Source organism: Idiotropiscis lumnitzeri, chromosome 7 (assembly GCF_059441095.1).
Source record: "Idiotropiscis lumnitzeri isolate Australia: NSW breed Sydney's pygmy pipehorse chromosome 7, RoL_Ilum_1.0, whole genome shotgun sequence".
NCBI classification, from domain to species: Eukaryota; Metazoa; Chordata; class Actinopteri; order Syngnathiformes; family Syngnathidae; genus Idiotropiscis; species Idiotropiscis lumnitzeri.
Genome location: NC_142397.1, coordinates 14345477 through 14368260, shown reverse-complemented (window position 1 = coordinate 14368260; position 22784 = coordinate 14345477). Strand labels below are relative to the sequence as shown.

The following is a 22784-nucleotide window of genomic DNA, read 5'->3' as shown; positions in this document are numbered from 1 at the left end:
TTTTCATTTTTCCAAGAATGATTCTGTAAAGCAACAATTCAACCCCGGGAAAAGTAATCTCATGATACACGTCTTAATATCAAATATTACATAAGTACATCTCAAAAGGATCTCTTTGCCTCCAATCAGACACAAGAGGGCAGCGCAATCCACCTAAAATGTACTGTAGGAATTCTGGGCAAGTCCCAACGCCCACATAGCCCAAGTACACATGACAAAGTTGATCGTGTTCTATCAATATTGCATTTTAAAAATCTACATCCACACAGGTAGCATTGAATAGTTGACCCAAGTCAGACAGGTTTGGCTCCAGGTCACCCGTGGCAACATGATGACAAACATTTCTGAAACTGAGTGGATGTTACTTTAGAAAATAGAGCAGCACAAACTAAATATTGTCAAAACAGTTGCAGAATGTTTAGCGTTAAGTTATTGTACGTGTTGACCACTTTTCGTCCCCGATACGCACGGCATCGTCTCTCTCTCTCTTTCGCCCCCCCCCCCCACTCACACGCACGCACTCACACACAATCTTGAAAAACAAGAGCAGCTTTTGGTTTGCATTTTTGCAGCTTTTTTTTACAGTCTTAGCCTAATTGGGTATATCCAATATGCCTGCCTTTGTTCTTTTGAAAAGGTATTACAGTTTCTATCTATCAATCTGCCTGTCCGTCCAATAGGAAAGTTAGACAGGTAAATTGTCATTGCTGGAATGTAGTAGCTTTCAAAAACGGAATAGTATAGTTTGAATATTCATTGTAAGAGCTTGTTGCAATCATCCATCTATTTTCTACTGCTTCTTCTGTTCAGGCTGAAGTGTAAACCACAGTCTTCCCCCGCAGACTTTAGACAAGTGGAGTGGTTAACCAGGGACTGACCACCAATCATTCACAGGTCTTGCTGAAATTATTTTACTTGCAAAAAAAATACTTGATGGATTCCCTTGTCGTTCAGGATATATCGCATTCCTTTATATCTTTGTTTGGTGCTTTTCTCCTTTTGTCCCACTTCAAATGTGAATATGACGTATGAGCAGCAATCCTGTAAATCATCAGCGTGTCCATGGCAACTGCTCTTATTTCAAAACGCCCTTGTCTAATTGATGTGTCACCTGTGACACTGGCTCTTGTGGTTGTGATTTGCAAAGAAAGGAGAGTGGTGATTGAGCTTCACACCGTACAGATATTTGTCAATGTACAAAGGAGTTGCGGTTCGCATGTCTACCTCACACTTGAGAGGTCCTCTGTGACTTGATTGCAGGTCAATAAGAAACAACCAGCAGTGACATCACTGTAGTAAACAATAGTAATTGGATGATTAAAATATTTCTCTTTGCTTTGACAAACAACTGTAATCCAAACTACTACGAAAATATCGCTATATCGTACCTTCCACATTTTGCAACTAATAGAAGTCATATAATAAAAGACCTAAAACATTTGAAATGATCCAAATTGTGACAAAGGAGGTTGCCGGGGATATATTACCAACATTGTATTGTAAATGAGAAATGTTCATCTGTCATACATCTTAATCCAGTTCCCCGAGGATCGGCATGTGCGCTGTCGCAGTACTTTTTAGTCTTCAATCAACAGTAATCCATTTACTGACCCAGTTTTACATCAACTGCGATTCAAGCATCCCTTGAATGAGTGTCATCCCCCGTGTGTGTGTGTGTGTGTGTGTGTATAAGTGAGAATGGCACAAGTGAAGCTGATTGATTGCCTATTATCTGATCGTTTTTTATTACAGGAGCCAATGGTTGCCAGGGAAACGTGATCCTCTAGATTATTCTGCTTTTGGAACCGATCAAGTAAGAAAAACAAATGACGAGATGCACTGTAAAAAACAAGAGACGAGATGTGCTGTGACAACAGACCGCACTTCCATCGGGTGCAGTTTGGAGGATTGATAAGGGACATTTGTCTTTGGCGTTCTTTCAATCAACATCTGGCAAGCAACCAAAGAACGGATGATTAACCGTAACTGTGATTAACTGAACTGTGATTAGTGTTAAGAGTGCAGAACTAAAGGAGATCAATTTTAGCTTGTGTATCTTTGGATAAGAATGATCCATGTGAGGCAATTGCCACAAAGGTATAAATTTGTGCATCGTCATGGAATAGACATTGTTGCATGACAGAGTTGTACTCTTGAGTATAGCATTTCATCAGCAAATTATGATTTATTTACGTACTTTCCGCAAACAGTGGCTGATGATTCCTCATATTCATGTTATATTATATCCCGTGTTATATTTTTTTTCTGTGAATTTTTATCCGGTCAGAATTCAGCGAGCTATGTTGATTTGCAGACTTTATAGCACGCCTTCAGAATCAACAGTGCGGGCATCTTTGCTGTGTGAGTGAACGGGCTTTTACAGTTGATAGACAGTTGCGATAGCCAATCAGATCACAAATTGGTTACAGTGAGCTTTCTCGCAGGCCTTGCGTCGAAGGTGCAAACGTGTCCTTTGATTAGATACTCACTTGTTAGAGGACAGCGCGATGCAGAATCAACAAATTGACACGTGTATATTATTTCTCCAACCGGGTTATCATAAATTATGGTATTATGAGGGGGCTTTATTCAAGTCAGACTACGTAGGCCTAGGTGTGAAATGCACGGCTTGCCACTGGTTAGCTTGACATGCTAACTAGCCAACACATCAGCATTAACATTGACCAAAAAAAAAATTAACCTTGTTTCACTTTCACAAAGAGAGTTGGACAATTAGTCTACTTTACATCAAGTTGTGTTTCTTTCATTGCTTAGTGCAAATACAAAATGAAGCCAACTGAAATGAAGTGTCTACCCCATTTCAGAGTTTGCAATCATCGTAATCACGAGTTAATTGAGGAAATTTTATTCCCACACCTTACTCCAATGTACAATAGGAACGTATCATTGTGTTCATGTGATTGCACTCATATGGTTTCCATCCTAGCCTATTTGTTGGTGTCAAAACAAGATTAAAAACGGGGAGGGAGACAAAAGAGACTAAAAGGGGAGGGAACGAGAGATAGAGGTCAGAATTAGTAAGGCTATCACTTCATCACAGCAGCCCGCCTGCTCGTGTGTGTGTGTGTTCATGTGGCTGTCTATGCGCTTTTAATGGTCCACTAATCTCAAATGCATTTGGCTGGCAAATTAATCCAAGCCTTGTCATAGCCAAACTCGAAAATCCCTTCTATCCCATATTACTCCTTCCCTGTCTCTCCCCCATGGTTCCCTCTGACTCTTTATCAGTATCCATCTCCAGATGGTATAGTTGAGGTAGGTGTGAGAGAGCGAGCGAGAGTGCGAGAGACAGAGACAGTAGGAGTGGGAGAGAGATTGGGTGGCCTGTGATGTGAAAGAAGCCTCCTCATTGGAGCATTGAGAAAGAGAGAGAGCGAGAGAGTGAGAGAGAGCAAGAAGGGGGGTTCATTTGTTGCCATAGTGAAAAAGTAGATTAACCAAAGCGAGCAGCGATGCCATGATGGACGCACGAGGGATGTTGTTCTTCTCCAAGTCCGCACACCTGTCCTGCAAGCAGAGGTATGCTTTCCATTTATTGAACATTTATTTATTGGACTGTCTGGGAACGGACCATGCATAGCTGAATTTGACATTTTAATTTTGGTTCCTTCTTTTTGCCATCGTGTATGCATTAGCATGCGTTCAAACACTGCATGCAGCAGACTGGAGTCATGCATGTTGAAAACTAAGCAAAACAAATACAAATTGAAGTTGGAAGCACATTTATGGGTGCATTTGTCTTCCTTTGCATGTATAGGTTAATGGTGTACTATGAAACCTGAAACACTATCCATCTATATGACCTTTCCCATATACTGTCGCCTCTCATAAGTCGGAGCAGGCAGAGGCATGCGAAGTCCGCCTTTGTCACTGCACGAGCACATGAAAAAGTGAGTGAAAAAGTTCACCATATTGATCTATCCTGAATGAATCAGTTTAAAAGGACTAATTGGGAATAAGGCAACCATTGTAACTATTACACAACATGTTAAGTATGACCATTTGAATTTGAGTTTATTTTAATTTTATCTTGAATAATGCAATCATGGCGGCACGGTGGGGAACTGGTTAGCACAATGGCCTCACAGTGCAGAGGTTGTGGGTTCAATTCCGGCTTTGGCCTTCCTCTGTGGAATTTGCATGTTCTCTCCGTGCCTGCGTGGGTTTCCTCCAGGTACTCCGGTTTCCTCTCACATTCCAAGAACATGCATGGCAAGTTGATTGACACACTAAATTGCCCCTAGGTGTGAGTGTGAGTGTGAGTGTGAGCGCGGATGGCTGATTGTCTCTGTGTGCCCTGCGATTGACTGGCAACCAGTTCAGGGTGTACCCCACCTACTGCCCGAAGACAGCTGGTATAGGCTCTAGCACCTCCCGTGACCCTTGTGAGGAGAAGTGGTACCGATAATGGATGGATAAAGCAATTGTTGTAAGACAAAGTATGTAATGATACATTTTTTCAGTTGAATAAATTTAGAGTAAATAAAGTAGGAGCTATAGCTTGGATGTTCATGAAATAATTTGCAATTAATTATGCATACATAAATATGGGGATGGGTAGCCAATAAAAAGAAGTGTATGACAAATGATAAATCAATTAATTCTCTGGGATTGGGCCAATTAAAAGCTCTGATATGATTGGCACATATCACATATATCTGATAGCGATCCATACAAAAGACATTTTTATAATATGAAATAAAATCCTATTTTTTTCAACGAAAATAAGAATCCCCGCTCCCATAAGAACATATTCGTACGGAATAAAGGGTCTTTTCCAGATTAAAATCTGTAATGTGGGAAATAAATTGTATATTCGTAATTCATTTGTTAAGATGTGGCTTTGATTTCAATATCATAACATTGCGACTTTAGTTATGAACAATGCATCTTTGTTCTTGTAAAGAACCTCTAAAAAAATGTTAATTTGGAATAATAATGTTACAGGTTTCTTCTGGACTATAGGTAACATAAATTCCTAAGAAATGGTGGACATGGTAGTTCTGTTTAATTGGCTTTAAGATTATGCAATTGTCCTTTGGGGGTGGGGTCAGGGGGGCGCTGAAGAAATCCTGTGCGCAGGAAATGACATCACACACTCCAACTTTTGCAGCTAACTTGGGACTGCTTGGTTAAAATTGATAAAAGACTCAGCTTGATTTAGTTTTGAAATGCATGACTTGCCAAGTCTTGCCTGTTTACATTTGAAAATCTGCCTTTTCCAGATAGCGTGCCATTGCTTTTGCTTTTGAAAGAAAAATATTTGTTGTGTCGTGCGCAAGAACCTGGAAGGATTTTTATTGTTATACTAACTCACAATTCCATGCAAGTCCGCCCAGTAAGTCCCAAGACTTGTAGAAATAAAAAAAGAACAACAAAATAAGTAAGAGCAAGATCAAATAAATGAGCTAAAGATGTAAGGGAGATGCTTTTTCACTGTTTCAATGTGCGTGCAAAGCAGAATAGGTGAATGAAAATGCACGAGGCTTAAAATTTCACATATTTACATGCTCATTTTGTACTTGCCAAAAAGAATAGTATTCACGAATAAAGTGCAGGGATGAATGGGCATGAGGCGATGATGTTAGGTTAGATTAGTAGATTTATGATACATTTGAAATCAATGAATAATCGATTTTATTAATTGGGATTTCATTATCAATCAAAATAATTATGATTATTATTTATCCATAATTGTCCAGTCCTGATTTCTCATGAAATCGTGTAAAAGACAATGGCAACATTTAACTTCATTCAGCACAATAAAATCCTCAACGTCAGACACACTACATTCACAGTTTAGCTCAGTGATTCCCAACCAGAGGGCTGTGAGAGATCATCACGGGCACTGTGGGAAATCATCCACTTAATTTGTCAGAAAGTAATTATTTATTAATTACAAATGTATCTTTCCTCATTTTCAGAATCTCTGCCAGTGCTGTATATTGACAGGCAAAACAATTACATACACTTCCATTTGATGGCAGAAGGCACAATAAACATGTTGCAATTAATGCAATATAATAAGTCATGTCTTACGTACATTTGTGTGTAAATTGAAATGAAATCAATGTTAGAATCTTTTAATCACGTTTTACACAAATTGTAGTCGAAGCAGTTGCCAAAATCACATATAGCCATTTTGAAAAAAAAAATGGAATGAAATGAAGAAAACACATTTTAATAGACTTGTCATTGTATTGTATGTGTAAATGTTTTTTTTTTTATAATAAGACTTAGGAGTAAGATTTCTTTTCATGGGGCCCAAAATCCCTGGCAGTCCCCCTGAGTAAGCGTAGACTCCCTGAATTGGTTGCCAGCCAATCGCAGGGCACACAGACAAACAGCCAATATTATTATGAAAATAGATTATACATGCTCAAAATGAGTTGTGGAAGAAAACATTTTAAATCTTTTAATGACATTTTACACACATTGTAGTTAGCAGAGCAGTTTTTGTGGCATGCCAAAATTACATATAAAATAATTGGGGAAAATGGTATGAAATGAAAAAAAAAACGCATTTTAAGAGACTTGTCATTGTATTGTATGTGCAAATGTTTGGAATATTATAATAAGACCTTGGAGTTTCATTTTGTTGCTACATTTTCAGTATAACTTAATCGGATGGGTACACCTGAGCCAATTTATGTTGATAATGACCCACCTGTGACACTTCCGATTTTAACTGCAGCAGCTAATAATTATGTAGCATGAGACATCGATAGGGCTTGCTAAATAGTGACAAACTTTTAGCTTAGCTTCACCGAGCCGAATTTGGCGCACCTGTTCAGGCGACTTTGCCTGGAGCGAATACTTTCCAGTCAGCACAGCAGGCAGCACATTTCACTTGTCTTAGAACTTATGAGGAGTTGTTTCTCTTAAATCTGAGCATTTTGTATCGAATTGGGGACACGAGCGGACGTTTCAGCGTTTGTTGACAAGTGTGAAACGTTGTGTGCGTGCGTGCGAGCAGCGGGTGAAGGAGAGGCGTTTGGAGAGAGGCTCAGGTGTGCGTGACCGGAAAACGGAGGAAGCGGTGGCAGATGAGGCAAAGCTGCTGGTGGCTTTGACATTGAACTGAGCGCCATCGCTGCGATCCTTTCCTCTTCATAGATTGCAAAAACTGCGACCTAATTATCAAGAGGAGCCAGACGCGAGGAAGGTAAGGAAGGCTTCACCTCTGGCAGAAATAGCAACGTGAACTGTAATTAATTAATTTCATATGCACGTAAAGTCTTACTCCCCCCCCCCCTCGATGCTCAGACTTAATTTACCGTAGTTTGTCGTCACCCTCGAAAAATCTGAATGGATTCATTCTCCCCAGTGAGGAAAACAGTCGGTTGAGTGTGGTGTGGAGGAGCGATCCTGTCGTGCTATTGAGACACAGTCATCGGCAATGTTTGTATTCGTGTGCAGCTCTCACTCTTTGATGTTGCGCACTCAAGTCGCACCGAAGTGTGTCTGCAGGATTCCAAGCTGCTACTCTTTTCTTTCTTTCCTATTGCGGCTGGTGGGCGCAGCGCTGCACCAGGCGTCTTTATCATTATTGTCTCAAGCACGCAGAAGACGCCTCGTGATGAGTTGTTAATCGCGTGTGAATTAAATGCTCACAGCAAGCAGATTCTACCAGGGTGCAAAATGGGGTTCGTTTGGCTGTCAAACATTTCTGCGTGAAGTGATTTTAACATGCAATCTAGTCAGGTGGGCACGTACCTATCTTGTCTGGTCGTGCTACTGCAGTGTCAGCAGTTCAAGTCCACTCGGCTTTGGGACTTATTGGAGACAATGCCTGCACGTTGTCTTACTTACGTTCCCATGGGAGCAGTTACCATTGTGTTTGTAGTACCCCGTTGTGTCTTTTACAGTGACATAATTCTTGATTATTGACTTTGGCTCTGCTTGGTGTGCAGAGAAACCGATGGTGCCCTTTACTCTTTGATCGGGCCATTCATTATCATATTTTGCATACCCGCCTTTTGACAGAAGTCAGATTTTGAAGATGTAGAGGAAAAGGGCAATTCATTACTGCATAGAATTTGACAATGGGTAAGCAATGGTGACATTCAATAATATAATCAGATCCATTCTCGAGATTGTGGTGTATATTATTGTGTGAAGATACAATAACTGGAATCAATTCAGTAGAGAAGATCAATCTGAACAAAATAATGTAATGATGCACACACTTTTTTTTTTTTTAAAATCAAATGATCAAATCATGACTGTTACTGTTTGGTGTCCAAACTCTGGACATACCTGGATGTAGATCTGTTTTTTGTCATTAGATCTGTGAACCTTCAGCAACTTGTTGAATAATATATTATATTTTGAATAAAATATTATTCGGTGTAACAACGAAAGAGAGAAAAACGTAATGTACCTGGTGGTGCCTGTCTGAAAAAAAAATGGGACATTTTGCTCCCTCTGCAAAAAGCCTCCCTTCTTGAAAGACTGAAACAGAGATTGCCCTACTTTCCTTACAATATTTCAACAAATTCTACATACCCATTCACCTTTGACGATGTGAATGGTACGTCACATTCATTTTCATGACGGTCATCAAAATAGAACATATCACATATCAGTGCTGATACATTTTAATTATCATGTCCCTCACCTGTGTACATTTGTATAGGCAGACTGTTAAAGTGATCAAACTGGAGCAAAAGGTATGCTCTTTATCGTCCGGCGTTATTGTGATTATTGTGAGTGATTGTTCTATTGCCATTTAAACCCAAGACCCATAAGTACCCTCTCTGAGTCGTGCATTGAGGAAACACGGAAACCTCGCACAGCTTCATGTTTTCATAAACCACAGGCAGCATTTATTCAGTGACTCGTTGGCATAAAATGAATCAAAAAGGAGGTTAATCGACATCACGCTGTATGTGAAGACACCAAGAGGACCTTGTATTTTCCAATGAACTGCAAAATAATTGTCACACTTGAATGCAACTTTGAAACTTCTGCATCAAACAAAACAGTAACGCTCTTGATACATCAATAAACAGAGACATGGAATGGTCATTGTAAGTTTTTATGATGAGAATTGTATTTAGAAGCTTTTGTGATGCTCGTGTTGAATTTGAATGGATTCATAAATGCATTATAGTGTGAGAAGTTTCTTTTGGGAGGGATTGGATTTTCTCTTGCTTTCAGCTGAGGCAAAGCCTACGCAAAGAGACAGAGACACAAAGGGGGAGTGCGATAGAGAGACCCAAGCATGTATGACTGAATGTGTGAAACAAAACACTACTAGTTTGTCTTCGTGAATGAGTGGGTTTGTGTGGAAGTGTGTGAAAGAGGAGCTGTTCTGTTTGACTTGTTCATTAGAAGAGCAGTGGTTAGCCACACTGCCTTCCTGACACCGTCATGTTAATTACAATTAGCCAGACTGTCCCTTGCTGCCTTAAAAAAAGTGCTCTTCACTGGCAGCACGGTGATTAAGTGGTTAGCATATCTGATTCACAGTTCTGAGATTGGGGGTTCGACTCGGTGGTCAAGTCTTACAGTGTGGAGGTTGCATGATTTTGCTTGGGCTTTCTCGAGGTACTCCAACTCCCTCCTACATTCCTGAAATATGCAGATTAGGTTCAATGAAGACTCTGAAAGAGACTCTCTTAGGTCTAGATGTGACCAGCAATTGGTTGACTGAGCGTTCTAATTTCTGGGACAGGTTCTAGCTCACTCATAATTAGTTTCCCATTTCATGCATATTTTTACCAATAATTTTTTTTTCTTTTTCTTAATAAATGAATTCCCCCCCACCGCCTCCTCTACTCTCTGTCACCTTTCCCTCATCAGCAAAGCCCATGACCCTGTGCCATGACCTTCACACTCCTCTGCTTGTGAAGCGGATGCTTTGCTATACTGTGCAGTAAATCATTTGTCAGCTCTCTGGTAGAGAGCAGCGGGATGATCGCGTATTGGGTTTTCTCGAGAAAACAAATGTATCTCTCGTCTCTCTGACGCTTTAATAGCAATACATGACAGAGGCAAACATGGAGTCCATGCAATGGGTTTCGTAGTCGTGGATTTGTTTCGGTTTTGTGGTGGACCCATCCATTTTGGGAAGCTGCATGATTAGACTTCCATTTGGTCCACTTTCGCAATAAAATTTCTCTTTCAGTTGTGTTTGGAATAATTTGTTCCAGAGTCCAAACTTTTGACATTATGTACCGAAACCTTTATTAACTCTGCAGGAAAATTTCCATGTTAGTTTGAATGTTATTTTCATCAATTACATACTGATTAAATAAATACAAATCACATTAAATCATTTGCACTGCAAAATAAACCTATTGAGAAAATGTAGTTTGCGTTTTGTGACCAAATTTTGATGGGTGTGGAGGCAGAAATGTGAGGAATTAGTCCATTGCCATTCACAAAATTAATTTGATGCAAATGGAAGAAAATTTACCTTACATCTACAATATTTGGACATCAAACAATCCTAATGCATATCACACAAGGGGCAAGCTCAAGTCTAGTCTAGCGACTTTGGGTACATGGAGGACTGACATAGAAGCGCAAGATTGATTAATGGTGCTATATTGCTTGCGGTGAGGAATGAGTCCATTGCCCCGGCACAACCATGACAAAGTGCTTGTGGTCTGAACAGGCGCAAGTTTAACTTTGACTTTCTGCCACCAAACTGTCGCTCCGCCAGGCGCATCTCCAACGGCACTCCCTATGCACGCCCAGGTTGTCTGTTGAATTAGCAAACTTGCACAGTGAACCCCGCGCTCACACAGAAATCAGGATCTGCTGGCATTTGCGCTGTCTATAAAAATACAACCCAAAATGTTGTATGGGAGGAGGTTGACTTTAAAGGGCCCACTGTCGGGATGACAAAGCTGCACATTTCCCATTTACACTTCAATGCACTTCTGTCTTACAAATGAGACATAAATATCCCGATTTTGCCTTATAGCATCATTACTGTGTAAAATATGTGTTTATGTATCGACTACATGTTGTGTTGGTGATTGTTAACTTACGTCCTGTAGCTGCGGCAGTGTTTAAGACTCACACTTCTTTTTTCCCCCCTTCTTGCAGATTCATGTGAGCATGTCTGTCTGCCACCTCTTACTTTGGACATTAGCTCTGCCTCTGGACTTCTATCATTTATTGAAACTCAGTCAAGATTTGCTGTTAAATTTCTCACGTCGCATTGTCACACCTGTCTCTGTTCTGGTGACGGTCCAACGTTGAAGTCTGAAGACAGAAGAAAAGAATGAGCTAAAACAAACCGAAACAAGAGTGCTTTTGCTATGGCCAGAAAACCTGTTTGTAGGACAATTAGTTACCCGTGACAGCATCTTTTAATTTCACCTTCGGATTAATAAACACACCAAGATGATTCTGTGGCTACTCCTCCTCTTTGTTTGGGCGACACTCAAGCAAACGGACTCTGCCCAGTCTAGTGAACGGCGAGTTGTAGCCCACATCCCCGGGGACATCATAATTGGAGCATTGTTCTCTGTGCATCACCAGCCTCCTGCAGACAAGGTTGGTTTTGGAATATTTTTTATGTCTCACTGTAGTGTATTCAATAATATATGCCCCACTGACGACTTCTACAAAAGAACTATACTGGCCAAGTTTGTAGAATTTCCTAGCATTTGTGTCTTATCGTTATTCCTTCCTGTCCAGGTTCATGAACGCAAGTGTGGCGCGGTTCGAGAGCAGTACGGGATCCAGCGGGTGGAGGCAATGATGCACACGCTGGACCGCATCAACGCAGACCCATACATCCTTCCCAACATTACCCTTGGATGCGAGATCCGCGACTCCTGTTGGCACTCCGCTGTGGCTCTGGAGCAGAGCATCGAATTTATTCGGGATTCGTTGGTATCCTCCGATGAGGCAGAGGAGTGGGGTGGAGGAAACGCTTGGGGAGGCGGCGGCGGGGGTGCAACGATGAAGTGCACCGACCCCTCTGCCACTCCCATGCGAGGGAAAAAGCCCATTGTGGGTTTAATCGGGCCGGGATCAAGTTCAGTTGCCATCCAGGTTCAGAACCTTCTACAGCTTTTCAACATACCACAAATTGCCTACTCTGCCACTAGTATGGATCTTAGTGATAAGGTGAGGGATATTTGACTGGATGTTTGCTCCGAAATAACATCATGGCGCTCTTTCCGAATTGGATCTCTACTTTTGCAGAGTCTTTACAAGTACTTCATGCGGGTGGTGCCATCAGACGCCCAACAGGCAAGGGCTATGGTGGACATTGTCAAGAGATACAACTGGAGCTACGTGTCGGCCATCAACACTGAAGGTACAACATCCAACGCATTCTGTAATTTTATGCACCCGATTCAACTTGTCATGGAATACCACGCACAGTATATGCCCTTGCATTTCCACTTTCTGGTTCTTCGGCGCTGCTCAAGTGTTGAGATCAAACGATAAATAAACATACTCAGGTTAGCCTGCAGATTTTTACCTCAATTTTGATTAGAATGGAAGAAAATGATAGTGCTGTGTGTGACTAGGTTCTTTGACAACAACTATTACCGCTTTTGCTGTGAAATCCAAAAAGTTTAGTACATCTTCTGATTTAGAATTAATCACTCTTAGGCATCTTCATTATTGGCCAGTGACAATTAACATGTTTGAATATAATTGGTTAATTAACCACCAGATCAAAGTGCATGCGCACACTTATATAACCACTTTATTTTTCTATTACTTTACATTTTTTTCTCCATCATGTTACCTACACAGACTGCCCTTTTCCCAGAAAATATACAACATCTACTTTTAGAGATTTCTTTTTGTGGTTGCATAATTGGACATATTGTGGTGGTAGTGTTCCGGCGGACTGACATAGGAGTGCGAGATTGATTAGTGGTGCTGTATGGTTTGCAGCCAAACATTTCTGATCAAGTCAGACTATTGATCAGAAAGCCATTTGCCTGACTGGTAGTGGTACATGCAAGCAGTAATTTGGATTTTGTCAGTGATGTAACACGAGTAAAAATTGACGTAACCCTCTTGAGTTGTTTTCTCTTATTTAGGGTTTGAATCCTACTTCTGTTAAATGCTAGTTTAATATTTGAAGATATTTTGTGATCATGCTTTAAATTATGGGTTCCAGCATTAGTTATTGATTGCCTTATTTGGTGTCCTCAAATGCCCCCTTTCTTGGTACAGTCCTTGTGGCTGATGCAGTTTCCTTTTTACTGTTTGTATGCGTGTTGTGTGCGTGCGTGCGTGGGTGTGTGTGTGTGTGTGTGTGTGTGCGTGTGTATGGATATGTGTTGCTTGATTGGGTTCCCGTGTTTAAAATGTTGTTTGCATCTTAGCGGGGATGTATTATACAGGTGTGTAGTATGTGGCGATGTGTCAGTTAGGACAGGCGCATTGCCCTTGAATAGATATTCAAGGTCGGGTTTTGCTGTCTGAAATGTAATCAAGGCACACAAAGCCAGAGAGGGAGGGTGTGAGAAAGAAGATGAAGAAGGCAAAAAGGGAGAACGAGGGGGGACCATTCATTGGTGTGGGAAGGAGGGGTTTGTATGAAACAAGGAAGAGGAAGGAACGGAACATAGAAAATGTGTGTGTGCTTGTGAAAACGTGTGTACATGTGGTTTACGAACATTGAGTGCTTGGGATAGATAAGAGGGTGTACAGTAACGGCAGACTGGGGATGGGTTGGGGAATTACATTCATTTTCAGCATTAGCATCTCGCATATGGCTTAAAGATATGCCAGAGGCTAATATGCAAGAAAGTGGGTAATACATTTCAAAATATGAAACAATTGAATGGTGGCAGTATTAATAGTGATGATATGCTGTTTCCATATGGAGTCCATACAGTATATACATATGACAATGATTTTCATTGCAGTATTTCATAATCATCCTATCCTATATCTTTCATGATTAACAGTGATTTTATTTTTGTTGACTGAAGCTTGAATGAATAAATCAAACAACCAATCAAAAGAAATTACATGAAAAAAAAATCAAATAGGAAATGAGATCATGTGTCAACAAGCCAAACATGACTCAACAAATTTTACTCTGTCGTCCAGTAATTCTGAAAGTGTGTACTAGTATCTTGTAGTATTTGGTCTCCCTGTAATGGTATGCAAAAGAAGCACTGAATTAAATGTTGAAATTGTGCATAATGGTACTGTGACTTTGCGTTTGAATTGCATTTTTAGTGCATCCCTGTATATTTCAAATATACAGTTCAATTATATTTAACTTTAATGTACCTATAGTTTTGCATTTGGATAGCCGCATTTAAAAAAAAATATTTTAATTATTGAAAGGTAATCCATGAATTGGTGAATTTGTGTGTTTCGAACCGTGTGTATGCAGTGGGCCGCTCTAATCACTATTTTTAAACATTTGTGTACAAACTTTTGATTGACTAATTACTTGAGTTGTGTTTTACCTAAAATGTAACCGTTTTAAATGTTAATTTTTGGAGTTGCATAATATCACAGCCTTTTACAATTTTCAAGGTTCGGATGGGTGGGGACCTAAATGCAAGGGAGCTCTAAGGGGTGGCAGGCTCGCATTTAAAAGTAATTTCATTTACATAAAATGAATTGGCCAAATAGGTTTTATATATAACTCTGCCTGAGTGGTGCATGGAGAGGTGATTTCTTTCAAGGTGCTGCTCGGTGAAAGAAATTCGAGAACCAATCTATTTGAGTCAAAATTTTGTTCCCTGTATCTGAACATGAGAGCCCTATTTTTAATATTCTCATGTTGCAATAGAAACTGAAGTTACCAGAATATTTACTTCATTTATTCCTCTTGCGGAGAAGAACAACTATGTGTCTGTTTAATAGGTCACGCATCGATTACACTCTCGACGACCTATTTATTTCAGCAAGACTTATCATTGTTCTTCACTATTGAATTGAGTCTCAATTATTTCTCTTTGTGCTTGTTCAATTCACCTCATTGGGTTTTAGTGATATCAAATTTGACACATCACCAAAGTGTGACGGCACCGAAACTCATCGATATTCCCATAAATCAAGTTGTCTGCCTTTTCTCCACCTCCTTTTTAATGCTGCTTGTTTGTGCTTGATTAGCTTTCATTCAGTGGAAATGGAATGTGTTGCCTCAAAAATGATAATAATGAAACCCACTACGCACTGACAGAATCTGTGTCGATTTGAGACGTTGTTGGTTGTTTCAGCCTCAGGCTATTGATTTAAAGTGTGCTTTAGTTTCAAGGCATTGTCTGTTCAAGAAGTGCTCAATTTGAATGGATTCAGGTTGCAGGACTGCATAAACTTTAATTTTCAGGAACACACATACAGTGTGTATTATGCCACTATTTTACTTCAGGCAGACTGATGCTCAGCTTTTACTGTAGGCCATATCCATATGAGTTCAAGGCTACCACAAAGTTGTTCACGTGTCATTTCATTTCACCAAGTGGCATGATGCAAATGCCATTGAACCCGTGTGCCTCTTTGGAATGTTGTCTGAAAGCTACCGCGTGCACGTGTAACTAAATATGTGATGAGTGGTGTGAAGGATTCAAGGAGACCTGGTGGAGGACAAGCACATGTTTACTACATGCTGTTTTTTTCCCCGTGGTGAAGCATTGACAGGGGAGAAAAGAGATGAAGGCTCAGGAGTGGAAAGGGAAGCATGCTAAAATGCGGGAATAGCGGGTGAGCGGTGACAAGAGGATGAGAGTAGTAATTGAGAGGGAGTGACGAAGGAGAGAAGTGGGAGAGAGGAGGAAGGAAGGATGTCATCGGAAACGAGTCCCAAAGAATCTGCCTCTCTCTTGCGAAAAGGAGACGGTGAGCCTCGAGGAAGTCGCTTATTAAGACCAAAGTGCAGCTCGTCAGGCAGATCATAGATGGAATGTGGACTGCATTGACAATTTTGAGTGTATCTAAAGAAGTGTTTTTAAAAAGTAGTTTAAAAAAACCCTCAATTTATCTTGTGTGAGGAAAACGTGAGATGCAGTTTCTCTCAATAAAAGAGTGGGGATGAGTAAGACTGTGGCATCATTGTAAAATACTGCCTGTAGCAGGAATGGAGTGCACATACAGTATGTAGGGAAACGTTCAAAGCCAGAAAGAATTACTGTGAAACTCGTTGAAAAAGATGTCTCTCACATAAATCCCTGTTGAGACTCGAGTGAAGTAGGTTACAAGCTTTATCGATTCTGATGACTTAAACTGCGTGTGCGTGTGCGTGGGGGTGTGCGTGTGTATGTGTGTAGGGTAGGATGGTCTGCACCATCTGTCTCCTGCTCTTCTCACTGAGAGACTAATTACAGGAATTTATACTTAGCTCTGACACACTTGTCACTGCCATGGACCCATGCATGCGCACCACTCACCCAACACACCCCCCCCACACACACACACACACACACCCCTGCCATGATTTTCCGTCTAGTTTTTTTTTTTTTTTTTAGCCATACTTTACCCCCACCATTATTTCTGGCCTTGTTGGTTAATCACAATTTCATTCCACCACAGATGAGAGCAGCCTATTTGAGATCACTTTCTGTTATTGATGACACACAGTACGAGAGGGCCAAACCTTAAGAGCTGATGTTCATAAAACCCTGGTGGAGCAATGGATTTCTGATCTTTTCTTCAATGAGCCTATAAAATGGTGAGATGAAAGGGAAAGAGGGAGATTTTAGGAAGGGAAATCCTATCATATTCTTTGCCAGCGTGTACAACCTTTCATTTGCATAAATTCCAGGTCACCCACTTTCTTTGGCAAAGAAACCGGTGCCACAGTGGGGAGACAATTTCTCTGACACAAATGTGAGATTAATGAATTGTGCTCTGGCAGACGAGTCGGGGAACTGGGTCGGTATGTCTGTCCCATACCTTCCTGTGAGTTGTTTTCCCTCCGTCTTGTTCAACTCATTTTTTTGTCTTTTCAGGCAACTATGGAGAAAGTGGGATGGAAGCTTTCAAGGACATGGCAGCCAAAGAGGGCATTTGCATCGCTCATTCTGGTAGGATACGGACTCAAAAACAAATTTAGTTTTTTATGGTTAATAGTTGAAAATTGAACCTGTAATGAAATGCAATGCAGGGCACCAAAGTGACGAGAAAGTATCACAGACTGTGCCGGTTTCTTTTGGACATGTTTGCTTCAGGCAAAATCTGGAGCAATGCTGGAGAGCAGAGCTTCGATCGATTGGTGGAAAGGCTGAAGGCCCACCTGCCCAAGGCAAGGGTGGTGGCATGTTTCTGTGAGGGCATGACTGTCCGCAATATCCTCATGGCAATGAGGCGCCAAGGACTGGTGGGGGAGATTCTTCTCGTCGGAAGGTCAGTGAAGCTGTGTTCAGAAAGTTGGGTGAATGAATGAAAAAGATGAATATGGATTTCCAAAAAGCCCTCTGATACACTCATCTGAAATTTCATTCCAAGCTTCCTAATTTTCCTCAACACTCACCCACACACATGCGGACGGGCAGCAGATGGACGGTGCTTTTGACACACATGCTGATATTGACTGTTAAATACTTTTGATTTGCCAATGCTCTTGACCATCATTTAACTACATCTTTGTGCCGTGCTGTGTTTACGCTTGAGCTCATGTAAAGCGAACCCCAACATTGGCAAACTGATGTCTGTCTGCGTTTTTCCTGCTAGTGTTTAAACTCACCTAAATGAACTAATGAATGAGCCGAGACATTGCAACGGTTTCTTTTAAACAATTAATATGTGCCACGAACACAGTTTAGATATGCAGAGGGATCCACACATCTGCATACCGTGTCTCTTGGATGGCTCCTTTGTGTGGCCATCTGATTTTGAACCCTCTCACTGCTGGTCTCGTCTATGATGTCTTTGATGAGCTTTGAGCTCCCTCTTCGAATACGGTGAAACTTTGTAGTTGGTTTTCACATCCTGTTGTACGATGCTGGATTCAGTGAATTTGTTCCTCTGGCACCTTTGTTGTTATCGTAAGAGGACTATTGAATTGTTTACACCTATGGCACAAACAAATGTCACAGGACAGCGTTGGAATATTTTCAAGTGATGGGCATTAAAATATCTACAATAAAATGTAAATTTACTCTTTCCACAGGGATCTACAGTCTGTAACTAAGACATTGACGCAACATCCTTTTTGTTGGCCTCGGCACCATGATGCTCATTATTACCGTCATGCTCATCCTTACATCATCATCATTTTCATCATCATCAACATGATCATCGTCACCCTACTGAGTGAGGTAAAGTCTTGTAACATCCTACATGGCCTTTCTGACAGGTGAATGTCTGATCAAGTAAAGCAAGAGAATTGAAAGCAGATTGAAAAAGAAATTTGCAAATTTGACCCAAGAAAGTTATTTTGTAATTCCAAACGAAGAAGTCGGGCACCTAAAATAGTAATTGACAATTTACCCTGCTCTTAATGTAGGAGATGTGATGCATTCATTGGCTAAATTGTGGTTTGGCACAGTGGAACTCATCCATGACTCATCCGCTTGACTGCAAATTTTGTATGAGTGTGCTCGCTTGAAATTCTAGAATTGGAATGTTTTGGGGTGTTTTTGTATAAATGCTCTCACACCTACTGTCTTTGTCGCCAATTTGTTTTGATTAGTTCAGTGCAGGAAGTATTTTCCTTCAAAAACGTCTGCCTCAAAAACTGGATGTAAAGCGGAGGTGGTCATGGGTTAATGCACGGCTCAGCGGAGGTCTGTAGAAGGAAATTGTTATTAGTCCCGTTCTGTTGGGCAGCCACTCTTTAATGTGAAGATAATTATATTACCACGTGAGCGCACGGATGATGATGAAGATAATTATTCACTTACCACTGATCTGATTATACTGAGTGTTCAGCACCTCTCGGCATGACTCGCCCATCGAGAACTTCCAAAATGACCGTTAGGATAAATATGAAAATAGTTCACGCAGATCAGCAAGAATGATTAAAACAACGTGTGTCGTAGTTTACCCTTGGTTTCCTCCCTGCACTTAATTGCAACCCTGCTTTTTACGGTGGTGAATCGGTGCTTAGCCACACAGAATGCCATATCATATTACATGACTTTATATTGGATCACTTTTTAGCTTTAGACAAATGCCATGTGAACCATCCTAAATGACTTTGATTTTCTCAATTCAAATGAAATCCAGCGTTTTTTTTTTTTAATGTGCCTGCATGGTGCCTGTACCCCTGTATGAGATGGTACAGAAAATCTTTGCAGACACCAACTTACAATTAAGTCTACACTGATTAGCAAGGTGGTATTCTTTCCAACAGCTAAAAATGTTGGAAAAGTACAGCGCAAGTCCTGATATGGCCCTTGAACCAAATAATTACGTTTACATTGTGAACCAGAAATGTTTTAACTCTAGATGACTGTTCATTATCTTACAACTTTTGCTAAAATAATGTTAAGGAACCAGTCGACTTGGATCTCTCTAAAATTTGCATGCTCTTCCTGAAGAAACTGACTTGGCTAGCAAAATAAAAGCGGTAGCCAATTGCCGGAAAACACGATAACCTTTCGCTTCCAATGATTGGAGACGTGTTTGTTCACATTAATGAAAGAGAACGTTGTCTCCCTTATCACCAAGCAGCTGCGGTCGCTCAAAAGGCAATTGAGAGTCGTACTGCACCAGCATCAACAGCAAATTTAGCGAGAGACAAAAGTGCCTTGTGTACCTGCAAGATGAAACGCGAAACAACCGCTGGGAGCTGAGTAAATTATTTTTTTCCCCACCACATAAGGAAACCAAATCAAGAATAAGATGGCAACCAAGGTGTGTGTTAACCTCTTGGTTAAACTGAAAACTTCACAAGTGGTGGGTTTTAGAAGGAGGCATTTGCGGTTATAGCCGCCGACACTTTATTCAGAGATTATAAAAAGCGAAAGTAGTGGTCAATATAACTTGTTGGAACTAACTACTAGACTGAGTTGCTGTTAAAGGAACATAACAGAAAACATAGGTTCATATTCACGCACATGTATTTCTATTTTTCTTTCCATGTCATTTATGGTCAATTTTGATCATTTGAAAGTTGCTAGAAGCTGTGGTTGGCCTTCACTCTTTGGCTGATTTAAAAATGGCTTGAAAAAAGTTTTCGTGATGACTGCGTTAAAGATTTGTGGAAGAAGAAATAATTGACCAATTACCTTTTGGAATTCACAACAATTTAAGCAGCCATTGGTGTCCATTAGGAGAATACCATAGTTATAGAAAAACTCAATATTTCATGCCATCATCAGTTTATCAATGTTGGATTTTTTTAATGATCAAATCAGTGAGTAATTAATTCTACATTCTTTCCCATGGCCATTAGGATTGATTAATGAAGGAGACTCTTTGAATCAAACGGCTAATATCCGACTGTTGTGAACACAGCACGTGTGCGTTCTTTTTGCCTGCTGTTGCCATGGAAATATTTCCTTCCATGTTTGAATGCATTTCGCACTGGGGTGAGATGTAGCACATAATTATGGGAATGTTTGCAAGCGTGGGCGCATCCCAATACTGTGCACCCATCTGAGCATCAGTACAAGTGTAACTAATATCATGTGTTTTCCGAGTAATTCAATCTTAAGGTATGTTCAGAACTTTCAGAATGACTGACGGAAATATTGTTTTAATTTTTTTTTTACTATCAGAGCCACAAAAAGCTCATTTTCAGCAAGTCAGCGACACTGCCATTTTCTTAGTCAGCTCTTGTCTTTGCCTCTGTGTTTTTCATCCTTATCAGACTTTACTTGATGTATAGCAAAACATTGCTATATTCGATTCATTGTTTTCATCCTTGGTCAGCACAGTGGACGACTGTTTAGTACGATAGCCTCACAGTGCAGAGGTCGTGGGATTGATTCCGGCTCCAGCATTACTTTGTGGAGTTTGCATGTTCTCCCCATGCCTGCGTGGGTTTCCTCCGGGTACTCTGTTTTCCTCCCACGTTCCAAAAACATGCATGGCAGGTTGACTGGACTCTCTGAATTGCCCCTAGGTATGAGTGTGAGCATGGATGGTTGAGAGCCCTGCGATCGGCTGGAAACCAGTTCAGGGTGTACCCCGCCACCCTCTTGAGGAGACGCATCTCAGATAATGGATGGATGTATGTTTACATCCTTGTTATATCACTGATTTACAATTGTTTTTTAATAGTTTTCTTACTACCAAGTCCAAATTTAGTAGTTTCACATCTTCAATTGTAGTAATTAGTTGTGCCGTAAATATCTCGGCACCTCTAAGGTCTGCCAAAAGACAGTGTTGTGAACACCAAGAAAAGGGAGAAAATATCCCATACTAATACAGAAGTCGGCCACCAAACCAGAGAGAATATATACCTGTGAGTATTGTTGGATTCTCCGTTTGTATTTGTTGTTGCTTTGTGTGTTCGGATTCAAGTGGCAGTTCTTTGCATGTGTGACGGGTGTCATCACATTTCATTCATAAGTATAACAGCATGGGTCAAAGCGTCTGAATTATTTTAGAAATTAATCAGTTGAATACATTATGATTACCTTGCAGAACAGCATCGTGATGTGTTTTTATATACCCTATTCAGTATTATTTTTCATTGCACTCTCTTATTTATCTAATTTATATATTTGTCTGTATTATTGTTGTATTGCACTGGAGAGGGGAGCTCTCTAATCTCGTTGCACACTTGAGTACAATGACAATAAAGGGATTTCTAATTTCTAATTCTAAAAAATGGACGTGCACAATTGGGTTGGAAGGCGATCTCCAAGTGCACAGTTCATAGAGGCGATCTGTGATCATCCTAGCCAACTTAACACAGACGCATGATTGGGGCAGAAGGAAGTCTAACAGTGCTCACTCCATAGCGACCAACTTTACATCATCCACAAAGTGGAGATTTACTTGCAGTTCCTTATACTTTACACGTACCGATCTCTTGCATCTACATGCCATGTAGACTGTGCACCTCTATCTGGGCTGAATTTAAACACAATGAGGGGAGCCTCATCCATTGGATGGCAAACAAGTTGGCTGCGTTCCCACCCACAACAGCGCAAACAGCCCCCTTCTTGAGTCTCACACACACATAAAATCAAAGTCAAAGTAGATCAGGAAAACGTTCATTTGGAGATGCTTGTCGGAAATGAATGTCATTGAAGCAAGCTGACAGCTAGGTCAGTTCAAAGGCTCAAAGTTGAGCTCATTATCTTAGATAATGAAAATAAGTTTATATCAAGCAACCATATTGTAGATTCCACATTTCTCTGCTTTAGCAGTAGATGCTGTGCCTGCTCACATGTACATTTTACACTAACACACATGATCACACAAAGTTGTTGATACACACAATGAATTGCCATTCCTCAAGAAACCTGAGGCTTCAAGTCATTGATAGTTTTGCTTGTCTCACTTTAAGTTATCCTTGATTCTAACAACTTTTGTTGCATGCATTTTAATTGAGAGACAAACGGATGGATGTAGCAATGTATCGTAGCACTCATTTCTTTTCATTAACTTTCAAAAGTGTTACTAATTAACCACAGGGGAAAGTGTAGGAATGTATGATTAGTGTAGAAGAGCCTTTTCATCAAGTACGCAAGTCTGTGTAGTGAGTGAAAGATTTCCCTGTGGTGCCGTATCAGGTTGGGAGATCAATACGTGGTCTGTGTCTCTGAAGTACCTCTGGAAACTCTTAATACATACATCAAACAGACACATTATGAACTTTTGTGTTTGTCTGTGTCTGCACCTGTGACTGACAAACGGACAGCTGGATTTAAAACCGCAATATCTGTCTTGACCGTTGAGAAGTGCGCTGC

The 22784-nt window shown here is 40.6% G+C and overlaps 1 protein-coding gene across 3 annotated transcripts in view; it reads left to right on the top strand.

Annotated features, from left to right (window-relative positions):
- The first annotated feature begins 3321 nt into the window (after nucleotides 1–3321).
- The window catches only part of grm5b (glutamate receptor, metabotropic 5b), a 48907-nt gene continuing 29444 nt past the window's right edge, over nucleotides 3322–22784 (top strand). Inside the window, exons 1-7 of one of the 3 annotated variants that reach the window (XM_088300039.1) lie at nucleotides 3322–3540; nucleotides 3779–3911; nucleotides 11083–11535; nucleotides 11680–12114; nucleotides 12193–12307; nucleotides 16926–17000; nucleotides 17145–17319. In XM_088300039.1, the coding sequence (XP_088156165.1) occupies nucleotides 11383–11535; nucleotides 11680–12114; nucleotides 12193–12307; nucleotides 16926–17000; nucleotides 17145–17319 (953 nt within the window). In that variant the 5' untranslated portion in view covers nucleotides 3322–3540; nucleotides 3779–3911; nucleotides 11083–11382. Of the gene's footprint in view, nucleotides 3541–3778; nucleotides 3912–6714; nucleotides 7187–11082; nucleotides 11536–11679; nucleotides 12115–12192; nucleotides 12308–16925; nucleotides 17001–17144; nucleotides 17320–22784 lie in introns of those variants that run through there. The other 2 variants (XM_088300038.1, XM_088300035.1) reach the window with 2 other exon arrangements.